The sequence below is a fragment of the Nuphar pumila genome, chromosome 3 (genome assembly GCF_984573655.1).
Source record: "Nuphar pumila chromosome 3, dmNupPumi1.hap1.1, whole genome shotgun sequence".
In the NCBI taxonomy this organism is placed as follows: Eukaryota; Viridiplantae; Streptophyta; class Magnoliopsida; order Nymphaeales; family Nymphaeaceae; genus Nuphar; species Nuphar pumila.
In genome coordinates, this window is record NC_143251.1 from 136992174 (window position 1) to 137006824 (window position 14651).

At 35.5% G+C, this 14651-nt stretch overlaps 1 protein-coding gene across 2 annotated transcripts in view; it reads right to left on the reverse strand.

Moving 5' to 3' along the window:
• Positions 1–14651, reverse strand: part of LOC149843998 (putative LRR receptor-like serine/threonine-protein kinase At1g06840) — a 224660-nt gene that overhangs the window by 85969 nt on the left and 124040 nt on the right. For both annotated transcript variants that reach the window (XM_090000227.1, XM_090000226.1), the window contains exon 13: positions 14113–14181. In XM_090000227.1, the coding sequence (XP_089856353.1) occupies positions 14113–14181 (69 nt within the window). The remainder of the gene's footprint in view (positions 1–14112; positions 14182–14651) is intronic.

Sequence of the window (14651 nt, forward strand, 5' to 3'; positions counted from 1 at the left end):
GGATACGGCAGATCTGTCCATAATGCATACACATACATTATAGTAGATCTGGTCAGACTATACACCGCACATATATACATATTGGCAGCTGACATTTATAACAAAAAAAAATCATGCCCAACGACATGTCGTTGTTGCACTAGAGAGGGCAGCAACATGTTCATGTTGTTGCTGCATAGGTATGCGCAACAACATGCTGTCACCGCTCGAACATGCACAACTACATGTTATCACCATCATGTTGTGGTTGTATTCAAGTGCCCAACCACATGCTACTAACGACATGCTATTGCAGCACAAGTGCACAGAAATGTGCTGCCCTAAACAACCCTCCAAAAAAATGTGCAGAGTCAAAACTGATGACGATCATCAACATGACATATAATCATATGTGATATCAGACAACAAACCAGCATGCAACTGGATTCGATAACAGTCAAGAAAATGATACAGAGGTAAATTTGTTAACAGTCCACATGACAAAAAAATCAGATTTAATGATGTGAGATCAACTGATGCAAATCTTGCCAGCATAACAACATGACACAACAAGCAGTTTGAACACAGGAAAAACGGCAAAGCAAGGTATTTTCAGCAAGGACATCGATATTGTAATATCGTGTGTTTTTCATTCATGTTAAATTCTAAGATTTTTGAAAAATTTGGCTAAGTATTTTGAAAGTCGATATAAAATCTTCGATTTTAGGTGGCCTCAGCTGAGTGAGGGTGTGGCCCATATGTAATGAAGTATGCAGAAATATAACCCAAGAATGCAAAAGCATTAACAAAGTCCAATAATGGACAAGCACGATGACACAAGAGAAATATAAGTAAGAAGTCCACAATGGGACAACACAAAAGCCTTAAAAAGGTAACACAAGCAAGTAAAGAATAAAATCTTTATTAAAGAGAGCTTCAAAACACATGAGAAATACAAAGGAAGAGGTCCCCTATTTATACACAAAAAGGAGAGAGTAAGAGACCATTGGGGGCTCCCACATAGAGTCGTCGGGAGCCCCCAACCCTCATATTTATGACCGTTGGGGGTCCCAACGACTCTATGGTGGGACCCCCAATGAGTTTCAGAAAAAGAAATAAAAAAATAAAAATTACATTTAAGAAAAATCTAACCTAATAAAATAGTTGTTTCCATAAACAACTATGTTAAAAGACTAAAATGCCCCTATCAAGTATTTTAGACAAGACATGTATATATATACATATATTTTAACACCCTCCGTCAAACTTTACGGGGAGATAACCAAAGGTTTGTTAAGGAGAAAAACAAAACAAGGAGAAGGAAGAGCTTTGTGAAGAAATTTGCCAACTGGTACTCTGATGTGACATATGGCAAAGTAATAGTTCATCTCAGATATTCGTCACGTACATAGTAACAGTCCATCTCAATATGCTTAGTCTACTCATGGAAGGTGCGGTTGCTTACGATGTAAATTACACTTTTATTGTCGTAGCACATCTTCGAACGTGTGAAGATGACTATGCCCATATCACTGAGAAGGCTTTTAAGCCCCACAAGCTCCATAGTCGTAGTGGTCATTGCACGATATTCGGCTTTAGTTGAGGATAGTGATACTTTGTGTTGCTTCTTGCATCTCCATGAGATCATAGTCACCTAAAAACACACAGAAACATTCTTGATATATCTGATAATTCTTAAAACAACACTCATGTGCACGGTGGTAGGATCATGTTGGAACTGACTGACTGAATGAACAGAGTGAGCTATGTCTGGCCGAGTGATGGACAAGTATGTGACTGATCCAACAAGTTGGCGGTAAGGGGTAGGATCTTCGAGTAGAGTCTCATCTTCCAGCCCTAATTTTGTATTAATGACTTAAGGGGTTTCAATCTTCTTATCAACTGAAATACCACACTTAATACAAATGTCAGCAGCAAGATTCATTTGAGAAAGAATGTACCCTCTGAGAGAGTATGCAACTTCATTACCTAAGAAGTCTTTTAAGAATCCTAAATCAGACATATCAAAATTTTCTTTTAAAATATTTTTAATGTCATTGATTCCTTGCTTATCACTTCCAGTGATAATTATATCATCTATATAAAGTAGAAGAATAATCACCATAGAACTTGTACTTTTCACAAAAAGATCAGTGTCAGTATAACACGAATGAAAACCCATATGAGTCATCGCATTAATAAATTTATCATGCCAAGCTTTTGGAGCCTGTTTTAGACCATATAAGGCTTTGTTAAGTTTAAGAATTTTTCCTTTACCAATGCAAACCTCTGGCGGAGGATCCATGTAAACTTCTTCACTTAATTCACCATTTAAAAAAACATTTTCCACATCTAGTTGATAAATGTGGCCATTGTTTGATAGATACAACGGATATGAAGGTCCTAACACTAGTTATCCTGGCAACGGGGGCAAATGTTTCTTTGTAGTCAATATCGTACTCCTGAGAGTATCCCTTAGCCACTAGTCTAGCTTTATAACGCTCTAAACTTTTATTGAATAAGTGAGAGAGCTTTACAAAAGCATTCTTTTACAAAGGGGGGAATCCCCTATACATATGAGGACCCTTAGAGGGGCTCTCTCATGTAGACGTTGGAGCCCCTCCAATGGTCATATTATTGATCGTTGGAGGGGGGCAACATTTATATGATGTGGGCCCCTCTATGGTTAAAAGACAAAAAGTAAAAAATAAAAAGAAGAGAAATACAAAAAAGAAAAGAGCATATTCAAAAGGAATATGTGTGAAATAAAGAAGACTTTTTATCCCTAGTGGGTATTACACACACACACACACACATATATATATATATATATATATATATATATTACATTTTAACGGTTCATGCATTCTTGTTTTGTTTTACGTGAGAAATTGTCATTGCATGATACTTACTTTCAAGTGCTTGAATAGTATATGGCTTATGAGATCGTGGTTGTTATATTTCCTCTGAATACTTGCATAAATTTGATTTATGCTCTTTCTTGCCTATTTGAATTTTTAGAGAAATTCGTACAAAGAATCTTTGATTCTTACCCAGTATTTTCAATGTTTTTCACAGGACCTGGTGATGGGGATGACTGCCACAGGGAGCCTGCAAGATCGTGTAACTTGCTTCTATTATTTCTTGGACAGTGTGGCTCTGGGATTTTATACTTTAATTTAATTTTGTTCTCAAACATTGGTTTATTGATTAATAAAGTTAGTTATTTTGTTTGGTGGGTTCAATGTAAAGATCACTTGTGGTTTGGAAGTTGTTAAGTCTGTGAAGCCCCAAATCCTTAGGTTTTGGTTTCCGCAATTGTTTTAAAAAAAATCAACTTTTCACTGGGATGAGTTGGGGTCGTTATAGATATGCAGAAAATAACAACATATTACATCAGTCAATATTCCGTCCTTTTTTTTAACATGATAAACAATCGATATTTTATACATGAATCAGACTTTTACCTATTCCTTCCCCTAAAAACTTAGGGAGAAACCCCAACCTTAGTTGGAACCGAAAAACAGACCGGAGAATCGTCGGATAAAGGGTGGAAATCACAGATCGATTCCTCCTTCCACTTCTTCTTCTTCCTTCCTCTCTTCTTTCTTCGCTTTTTTTCTCTTTCTTTCTTTTCTTTTTTTTGTCGTTTTCCTTCTCTCTCTCTCTAGAAAACAAAATCTAGAGAGAGACAAGTTAGACTTATAATACACACACACACACACACACACACACATATATATATATATATATATATATATATATATATATATATTGGTCTTCTGGAGAGAGGGTGCGTCTCCTCTAGAGTCCTATCTTATTTAAGTGTCATTTTATGTAGACAAGAGATGTTTTTCAAATGTGGCAAGTGTGAGATTTTCACCAGAATCTGTTTTGTGAGAAAGAGAAATGAAGAGGAGATGCGGCTGTCACGATTTCAATAATAGAAATCGTGACCTAGAACATGTATTTATATGTTTTGATATACAATATGGGTCCGGGTCTGGTATAATGTCCAGACCCAGAATACATTATACATTTGGTATGACATATGTAATATACAAAACACTACTTTTTCACCTCCCCTCAAGTTGATCATGGTTTTGAATCATGAACAACTTGTCTTTAAGCATCCAAAAACGATCTTTTGTCAAGCCCTTTGTAAATATGTTTGCAACTTGTCTTTCAGTATTAACAAATGCAAGCTCAAACTCCTTTTCTTCAACTTTTTGTCTAACAAAATGGTGGTCTATCTCAATATGCTTAGCGCGATTGTGATGTACTGGATTGAATGACATGTTAAGAGCACTTTGATTGTCACACAGCAAGGTAGACCGAGAGATCATTTCTCCCACTTCAGTTAGTAAATGCCTGACCCATGTGACTTCAGCAGTAGCGGCAGCCATGGATCTATACTCGACCTCAGTGCTTAATCTAGCGATGGTTTTTTGTTTTCTACCACTCCAAGAGACTAAGTTTCTTCCAATGAAGACATAATATCCTGATGTAGACCTTCATTCATCTGGATCCTATGCCCAGTCTGCATCACAATATACAGTAAGCTCACACATATCCTTGTCAGACAATTTTGGAGAATATATCAATCCATCTCCAATTGTTCCTTTCAGATATCTGAGTATCATCTTAACAACCTCTATATGCTCAATACGTGGCACATGCATAAACTGAGACACTTGATTGACTGAATAAACAATATCAGGTCGAGTGAATGTGAGATATTGTAACATCCCTATTAGACTGCGATACCTGGTGAAATCCTCACACAGGTCTCCATCATAAGTACTTAGTTTTTGGTGAAACACACTTGGAGTTCCTAGAGGTTTACAGTCTTTCATACCTGGCTTGCCGATAACGTTTATCGTATACTTGTGCTGAGTGAGAGTCAAGCCATCAGCCCGACTATCGACTTCTACCCCAAGAAAATAACGCAAGGCACCCAGATCTTTCATTTTGAATCTCTGACCTAATAGGTTTTTCACTTCTTTGATGTGATCTTCAGAGTTTCATGTGATGATAATATTATCCACATAAATTAGTAACAAGGTGATCACATTCTGCCTTCTAAAAATGAATAATGAGTGATCTAGTAGAGAGCGGAAAAAATCATGTTTTTGAATCTCAAGTGAGAAGCTGTCAAACCAAGAACGAGATGCTTGTTTCAGGCCATAGATAGGTCTTTTTAGCCTGGATACATGTGTTTTACAATCTTGCTCGTAATATCCAGGTGGTTGTTCCATGTAAGCTTCCTCCTTCAAATCCCCATGCAAGAATGCATTTTTTTACATCAAGCTGGCTCAGCTTTCATCCATGTTCAACAGCTAAGAAAAGAATAATTTGAATCGTTCTCATTCTCACCACTGGGCTAAAGGTCTCATCACAGTCTTGCCCTGCTTCTTGGGTGAACCCTTTTGCCACTAGTCTTGCCTTGTATCGTTCAATGGTCCCATCTGGTTTATACTTTATTTCGTAGACCCATTTGCATCTGATAACATTTTTGCCATGTGGTCTGGAAACAATTTCCCGGGTTCCACATTCATGAAAGGCTTGCATTTCATCATTCATGACTTCTACCCATTTGGTAGAAGTGGTTGCCTGATAGTACATAATAGGTTCATCTTCCTTATTGAGAGCAGTTAAAAAGAACTGAAAATCCATGGAGAAGTTGTTATAGCTGACCCACCTATCAATAGGATGTCGCATGCGATTGGATCTTCTGACCTCAAGAACATGGGAGGAAGTAGGTGCAGCTGCTGGGGCACGATTTAAGAGACCTGACGCAGTCGTTCTTTGTCTAGTATAGGAAATGCCCTTGTATCTGCCCAGTACCAATGATGGTACTTCTTCCCCATTCGCTGATCCTGATGCACCAAGAGTCTCAAACATTTCTTCTTCCTGTTGCACGTAATCTGAAGAACAGACTTCATTGGGACTAGCAAAGAGTTTTGAGTTTAGCCAAGGATATTAAACTTCAGTTGTGATAGAGGACATATCTGTTGTGTCAGCTTTGTGATCAAAATTTTGTTCATCAAAAACAACATTTTTTGAGATTCTAATACGTCTGTTAGCGGGATCATAACATATGTATTTTTTGTAGTCGTCTGCATATCCCATAAATCTACACTTCTGAGCCTTGTCCTGAAACTTGTTTATCAAAGATCGATCAATGTGCACATAACAAACACATCCAAAGGTATGTAAATCATAATAACTAGTATGAACCCCAAAAAGACACTAATAAAGAGACTTATTTTCCAAAACAACCATAGGCAATCTATTTATCACATGTACGGCAGAATGAAAAGCTTCTGTCCACAGATTAATGTGAAGATTACTGTCATGGAGCATAGTCATTGCACTTTCGACGATATGCTTGTGTTTTCGCTCAACAATCCCATTTTGTTGAGGTGTGTGTGGACAGGACACCCTTCTTCCTATCCCATTATTTTGAAGAAAAGAAATAAAGTCACTAGATGAGAACTCCCCTCGTCCATCACATTGGAAAAATTGGACGGACTCAGAGAATTGATTTTTTACTAAGGAAAGAAAAGTTTTGAAACAAAAGAAAAACTTCCGACTTATTTTTTATGAAATATATCCAGGTGTATCGAGAGTAGCTGTCAACAAAAATTAAGCAGTATCTACTTCCAGATCCAGAGGCAACTGGGGCAGACCCCCATACATCATAACATATTATCTCAAAAGGCTTTGAAGCTCTCTTATTAACAAAGTGAAAAGGCAATACATGACTTTTGCTCAAAAGACAACTGAAACACTTTTGACTTTTCTCATCCACATTGAGACTTTCTTTTGGAATGAGATTATTATAAACAAGTTTCTTAATAAAATGACTCCCACAATGTCCTAACCGACTGTGCCATAGGAGAGGCTTATTACATTCAAAAATACTAAAAACATTTGCTGAAGAGAAAAAACATGACTCTAATAAAGACTTCAAATCCAGATGATTAGAGCAGACCGAATGACATGGATCTTCTTGAAAGACATACATATTGCCTTGTCTCTTTCATTCAGCGAACATTTCCCTCGTGCGAAGGTCCTTGACCTACACAGAGAAGGGAGTGAATTCGACTGAAGCATGATTATCATCAACAAGTTTAGAAACAGAGACAATATTTTTCTTGATATTTGGAGCATGAAGGACATCAGAAAGTTCAAGGGTAGAATGTGACATGGGATTGACAAATTTTTCAATGTGAGAAACAAGATGGCAGGATCCATCTCCAGTGACAATCTTACTTTTTCCAAAATAAGGAATAGGTTTAAAAAGTTTACCTGCATCACCAGTCACCTGAGTTGTTGCACCTGAGTCAACAAACCAAGTTCCTTGGTCATTCTGCTTTAAATTCAATTCTGACAAGGCGGATATCAACAAATCTCTAATCTCTCCACTGTCTCGCATGTTGTTGGACTTCCTTTTTTGTTCTGTCTGTGGAGGCTTTCCTTTATTTTCAGGATTGTGCCAACAATTCGCCTTGATATACCCCCCTTTTGTTACAAAGAAAGCAAGTGGGGATAGATCTTTGTCCCTGAGCATGGGTCAACATATTTGGAGTGGGAAGCAATCCACGTCCTTCGTGTCCATTTCGCCCTTGTCCTCCTCGCCCCCGTCCTTGACCATAAGTCACCCCTGTAGCAAAAACTTCTTGAGAATTTGTATGAGCATGGTTTTCTTCATAAAAGCCTTTCAGAGTCATTTCATATTGAATTATATTAGTCCGCAACTCATCAAAAGTAGGAAGAGCAGGCAAGCACAGTAGTGAAGTGATGATCATATTATAATCGGATCACAGTCCACTCAGAGTTTTTTGCACCATATCATTGTCGCTCACTGCACATCCTATAACTGCAAGTTGATCTGTGATAGTCTTCATGTTGTTTAGATATTCCATGATGGTCATGGAGTCTTTTCTCAGCAACTGAAATTCCCTCTTGAGAAAAAACATCATCGCCTGTGAAACTTGTGTATACGTCTGAATCAGTATCTCCCAAAGCTTCATGGTTGTACAATTGTCAGGGATTGCAACAAGAACCTCTTGAGACAATGTAGAGGTAATGTATACAACTACTGATTGGTTTTTCCTTTCCCAGTTGAGATATTCTACATTTTTGACATACACAATTGAAGTTGCCCCCTTATTATCTTTCTCTTCTCTCGTAACAAATTTTAGCGGGCCTGGAGTGGTTGTAATGAAATGGTGGTCTTCAACAAATGCACAAATAACTCACAAACAAGTGTCTATTGGAGACACTACAAGCATGACCCTTGAAAGGGTATAAAAGGAAGAACACTTTAAAAATAAATAATGCTTTATTCATGAACAAAATGCTTAAGAAGCATTGGAGTTTACATTAAAGGGGTTCACCCCTATATATACAAAAAAGTGGAAGAGAGAGGAGAGCTCATTTTGAGCTCTCCAAAAGAGACGTTGGATTCCAACATCTCTTAATATAGTTGTTGGACTACAGTCCAACAACATTTATTATTATAGCTGTTGGACTACAGTCCAACAGTTATTTGCACAGTCAAGTTCCAACAGGAACTTGACTGGATCAAATATCTAGTTTCTATTGAACTAGATGCTAAAAAAGAAAATAAAGAAAAATAAAAAACGAAAATAATAAAAGAAAATATAATAATATTAAAAAATATATATATGGTTACTTCTGGGATAAAAAAACTTTTGGATTGTTGAAGATTTTCAAAACATCCTATTCCTTTTACTTCAAGAGATGTGCCATCGGATGTAAAAACCTTTGACACACTTGAGTTATTTTTAAGACATTCAGATAGACTATTAACATTTTGGGTCATATGAAAAGAAGCACCAGAATCTAAAAGCCAAGGAAAGTTACCTGGACCGGAGAAAGATGCAACTGCCGCTTGAGGCTTCGGTTGAGGAGGATACCCCTTTGAGAAGAGGTTGAAGGATTTCCATCAATTGAGCCATAGACACAGGTGCATCTTGATCTTTTGACTCAGATACAACTCTTTTTTCTTCTCTTCTTTTTAACTTTGGACATTGAGGCCTATAGTGCCCCGGTTCATGACAATGATGACAAATAACTTTTCTTTTATCAAAGTCGCCATTTTGCCTTCCAAAATGAGGCGGCTTGTAAGTACGAGTATGATTCCACGGTCTAGATACAGCTAAAACGGAGTCATCATCAACTTTTGGAGTACTTTTTCTAAATCTATTTTCCTCCATAGTGAGCTCTTCTATAGTATCAACAATAGAAGGAATTTTTCCACGATGTAAAAGGGCCGATTTGGTGGATTCAAACTCCGGCCTTAGACCATTCACAAATTGATAGAAATGTTCCATATCGAGTTGCTTTTGGCGAAGCTCGATGTCTTCGGCACAATGCCATTTGGGCTCAAGAAGAGCCAACTCTTCCCAAAGTTCGGACAACTCATTATAATATTCTCGAATAGTTTTATCTTTTTGAGTCATTGTCCGAACTTTATCTTGTAAATTGCATACATGTGCAATATCTTTAAGGGAATGCATGTTTTTAAGGTATTCCCAAGCCTTATCGGCATGCTCAAACTTAGCTAGACTAGAGCATTTTTTAATGTCTATGCTATTGATGAGCCATGACATAATTTTTGCATGCCCTATCCTCCATTCTTTCCATTTCTTTTCATAAGTGGCTAACGCCTTACTCTTCTCTTCTTCCGTTAGAGGAACCTCTTTATCACCCTCTTTCTTGGTAAGAGATAGTTTAGGTTCCAAATCGGAACCATCTACTATACCCCATAAACCTTTTCCCCAAATGTGGTGCTTCATAATCGAAGCTCACATTACATAGTTAGTATCATTTAGCTTCATAGGTATGATGGTGATCTTATTATTGTCATCCATCTTTTACAAGGGTAAGAGAGGAATAAATAGGAGGAGAGAGAGAGAGAAAAATAAAAAGAAAAGAAAAATAGTAGACAAAAGAATAAGAGAGGATACAAAACCAAAATTTTTTTGTAGCACAAGTTTGCCTTTCTTCAAACAAATCTTCTTGAGCCAAGAACAAGGTGATGAAACACCTTTTGTAAATGTGGCACGGAAATCGAGGCGGAAGCACTTCAAGATCTAAGGATTTAGTAGCTCTGATACCATGTAATGAAATGGTGGTCTTTAACAAATGCACAAATAACTCACAAACAAGTGTCTATTGGAGACACTACAAGCATGACCCTTGAAAGGGTATAAAAGAAAGAACACTTGAAAAATAAATAATACTTTATTCATGAACAAAATGCTTAAGAAGCATTGTAGTTTACATTGAAGGGGTTCACCCCTATATATACAAAAAAGTGGAAGAGAGAGGAGAGCTCATTTTGAGATCTCCAAAAGAGACGTTGGATTCCAACGTCTCTTAATATAGCTGTTGGACTATAGTCCAACAACATTTATTATAGTTGGACTACAGTCCAACAGCTATTTGCACAGTCAAGTTCCAACGGGAACTTGACTGGATCCAATATCTAGTTTCTATTGAACTAGATGCTAAAAAAGAAAATAAAGAAAAATAATAAAAAGAAAATAATAAAAGAAAATATACTAATATTAAATAATATATATATACATATACATATATATATATATATATATATTACAGTTTACATTTTAATAGTGGTTCCATCCAAATGACCTAAGAGACCTTGACTCCTTATAAAAGAAATGATTTGTCTCTTCCAAATCAAGAAGTTTGAGGTGGTTAACTTTTCGAAAACAAGTTGATTGAGGAAACTCGAAGGAAGACTCGATTGAGAAGAATGGGAATCCATGATTGAAAATTTTTAACAAAGATATTCACGAAGTGCCCAGTCTACTGCTAGAGAAGTTTGTTGGTCGGCCCGTTTTTCTTTTTTTTTTGAAGTTGGGCAACCTTCAAGAAATTAGCGATCAGAAACTTTCAGATTCAAAGAGAGAACTAGATCTAAAAGTTTCCTTTCTCTTGTTATATTTATAAGGTTTGTGATTGACGCAGGAAGAAGTTCTGAACAACACACGTTGAACAGAATTTCAAACTGATTGCGTTTTCAGACAAAACGCAGATGGGCATTATTTGGACAGAGGGCAGAATGCGATATGAATATCAGATGTGACAACAAGAAGAAATAGACGGTAGACGCTTGATAGATTAGACTCAGATTGAAATCTGACGTCAAATATCAAGTCTGGACAAAAATGGGACACAGATTTAACTTTGGGTCTGGTGTATATAGGGCAAATATCAATCAGAAACTTAATATTTCAGATATAATACAACTTCACGCTCAGATCTGAATATTTTGGTTCAAGTAAAAGAAATGAAAATGCGCAAAGGTGGAGTATTTCAAATCTGATGCAGAAGCATGACCAGATCTGAATATTCTAGACGAAGAAGAAGGTGGGTCGATTTTAGGGATTCACGTGAAGCATGATCGTTCCAGACAGGAAGAGGGAAAAAAAATCCAAGACAGACTTACGAAAAGAAAGGAAGGGAAGAAATAAGAGAGTTTTAGGGATTCACGTGAGACGTGATGATTTTAGGGATTCACGTGAGACGTGAATCCTCCAGACAAGAGGAAAAAAATAAGACTTACGAAAAGAAAAGAGGGAAAGACATAAGAAACATCTCTTGATTAAAACAGTCAGGTCGGACCTTTTGGTAGCCGCTTCAAACCCTAGGTGGATCTCCGCTTTGATACCATGTGAGATTTTCACCAGAATCTGTTTTGTGAGAAAGAAAAATGAAGAGGAGAAGAAGGGTTGTAGCTGTCATGATTTCAATAATAGAAATTGTGACCTAGAACATGTATTTATATGTTTTGATATACAATATGGGTCCGGGTCTGGTATAATGTCCAAACCCGGTATAATGTCCAGACCCAGAATACATTATACATTTGGTATGACATATTAATATACAAAACACTACTTTTTCAGCGAGTTATGTGCACCCATTAGTTATTTACACTTTTTTTGTGTTTGTTTTGCCCATATATGGCATTGTGATTATGCACTTGTTCTAGTAGTTGATACACTTGTTTAAGCGTCATTTTATGTAGACAAGAGATGTTGGTTATTTATACTTTTTGTGTATTTTTTAGCCCATTAGTGGCATTGTGATTATACTCTTGTTCTAATAGCTGATACACTTGTTTAAGTGTCATTTTATGTAAACAATAAATGTTGTTAGTTATTCACACTTTTTGTGTATTTTTTAGCTCATTAGTGGCATTATGATTATGCTCTTGTTCTGGTAGCTGATACACTTGGTTTTTTAGGTTTGGAAGTCTAGTGAGATGATTATGCTCTTTTTGTTGTATGGGATTTTTAAAATCTGTCCATAAAATTTCTAAACTGTTTCTTGTATACAAAAATGTTTATTCATAAAATTTTATGCATCTTATGTGTGTATTTCATTAATAATATATATGTATATGTATATATATATATATATTAAGATTGATATTTGGTCATTTGTGCTTAAGCTCATTCTAGGTTGTGTGAATGAATCATAATGGGTTGTGATTTGTGAGATTGCTCTCATTCGTTATTATGTGCATTACATATGCTTTAATTGTATGTTGGATATATATATGTTTCAAATTAATTATTTTGTTCACATTGTTGTATGGATGAATTTAATTATCTCCTCTTTTCTTGAGGGCTCTTTTGAATTGTTATATTTTATATGCATTTTGTCGGTGATAATTTGTTATTTCATTTGAAATGCTTTTCTAAAAATTCTTTGGATATTATTTATGCATAATTTTTTATCTCTTCTTGATGATTTATATGTCCTTTAGTGATCAAATTCTCTTATGATCAATATTTATGTTTTTCTTTAAAAAAAATATGTTGATTTTGGGTTTATGATTTGATTTCAAAAAAAGTTATCCTTAAGGTATGCTCCTCTTATCTTTTTAATGATTATCTAATGTTTCTCTTGTTTAAAATTATATTTGTGTTAAAAACTTTATAACTATTGAGTTAGGATATTTTCCTTTTTGTAGTTGAAATCTTTGTTTTCTTCTCTCTGCATGTTCTTAAAAATGTGATGGATTGAGAAAAGAATATCTTTGATGCATCATATCAAGAAGATGAAGATAGTTGATGAAGGTGTTTGGGGCCGATCACCAATGAAGACATTTGGAGACTTGTATTTACAAAATTTTCTTATACGACATAAAGATGACTTCCAATAAAGACACTTGAAGACTTTGATCCTTCATGTTGATTCTTTTTGTATTCTCAAACTTTTGGTATATCACATCATAAGTTTGAGGGGGAGTGTTAAGTTGCACACACACACACACACACACACACACATATATATATATATATATATATATATATATATATATATATATATATATATATATATATAATAGGTAAATACCCATTAAAGGTATTTTCATCATTTCAGTAATTATAATAGGTTGCACCCATTAGGGGTGATATTAGTACTTTTACTTTATTCATTTCTTTTTGTCTTTTTCTGTTTTTATAGGGACCAGGTTCTTTTTTGACTAGTCAACGTAGAGTTGTTGGAACAGTCCAACAACTCTATTGAGGTCTATCTATCTTTTGTATGTGTATAAATAAGGGCTTTTATCCCCTTTCATTTCTTAATGCTTCTCTTAAGCATTCATGCTCAATAAAATGAATATTTTTATGTTTTGTGTTCTTCTCTTTATTTCTTTAATGTCTTGAATGCAGTTAGTGCTTGTGTTGTGCCTTTGTGCTCTTGTATTGTGCCTTAGTTGGACTTATGCACATACTTATGTATGTGCATGTACACTTTGTATTTATGATCTTGTAAACCCTTATTTTGTATTTTCACATATTTCATTACAATACCTTCAGTTATTTCCCCCTGACTAGCCTTTTAAGCTTCAATATTTCCAAGTCATTGTACCTATGTCCCATACCTTTATCCATGTGAAATTTATTAAAGCAAAATCCCATAACAAGGCAAGTCATTAATACAAAATCTTTCTCCAAAATAGAAGCATTGGTTATATGCAGGTGTATAAGTTCCCGTATGTGTACAATATAAATACATAATCAGAAGTGACGATAGGCTGAAGAGACAAACTGTTACCTTATGCTGACATTGGCAGTAGGGTTCAGAATTCCGGAAATATTAGAGAGTGAGTTGTTCTGAAAATCCCTGAAATACCCAAATGGACCAATTACATGTAAAACAAGAAATATTCATATAAAAAAACTTTATCTTATCAAATGGTATCACTGTAGCCAGTGTTGGAGAAATAATTGAACTTGTTCACTGGATGACATAATAAAACACACCCTATAAGCCAATAAAAAAAAATGAAATATCCAAATGGACCAATTAGAGAGTGAGTTCAGAAAATCCCTGAAATATCCAAATGGACCAATTACATGCAAACAATAAATATTCATATAAAAAACTTTATCCTATCAAATGGTATCACTGTAACCAGTGTTACTTGGAGAAATAATTGAACTTGTTCACTCGATAACATAATAAAACACACCCTATGAGCCAATAAAAAAAATGAAATCATGCATCAAGGTTTAAGCCACAGAACAACAAGAAAGGAAAACATAAAATACCAAATATGTAAAAAGAAGCACAACGTGGAAGGTTGAAAGCAT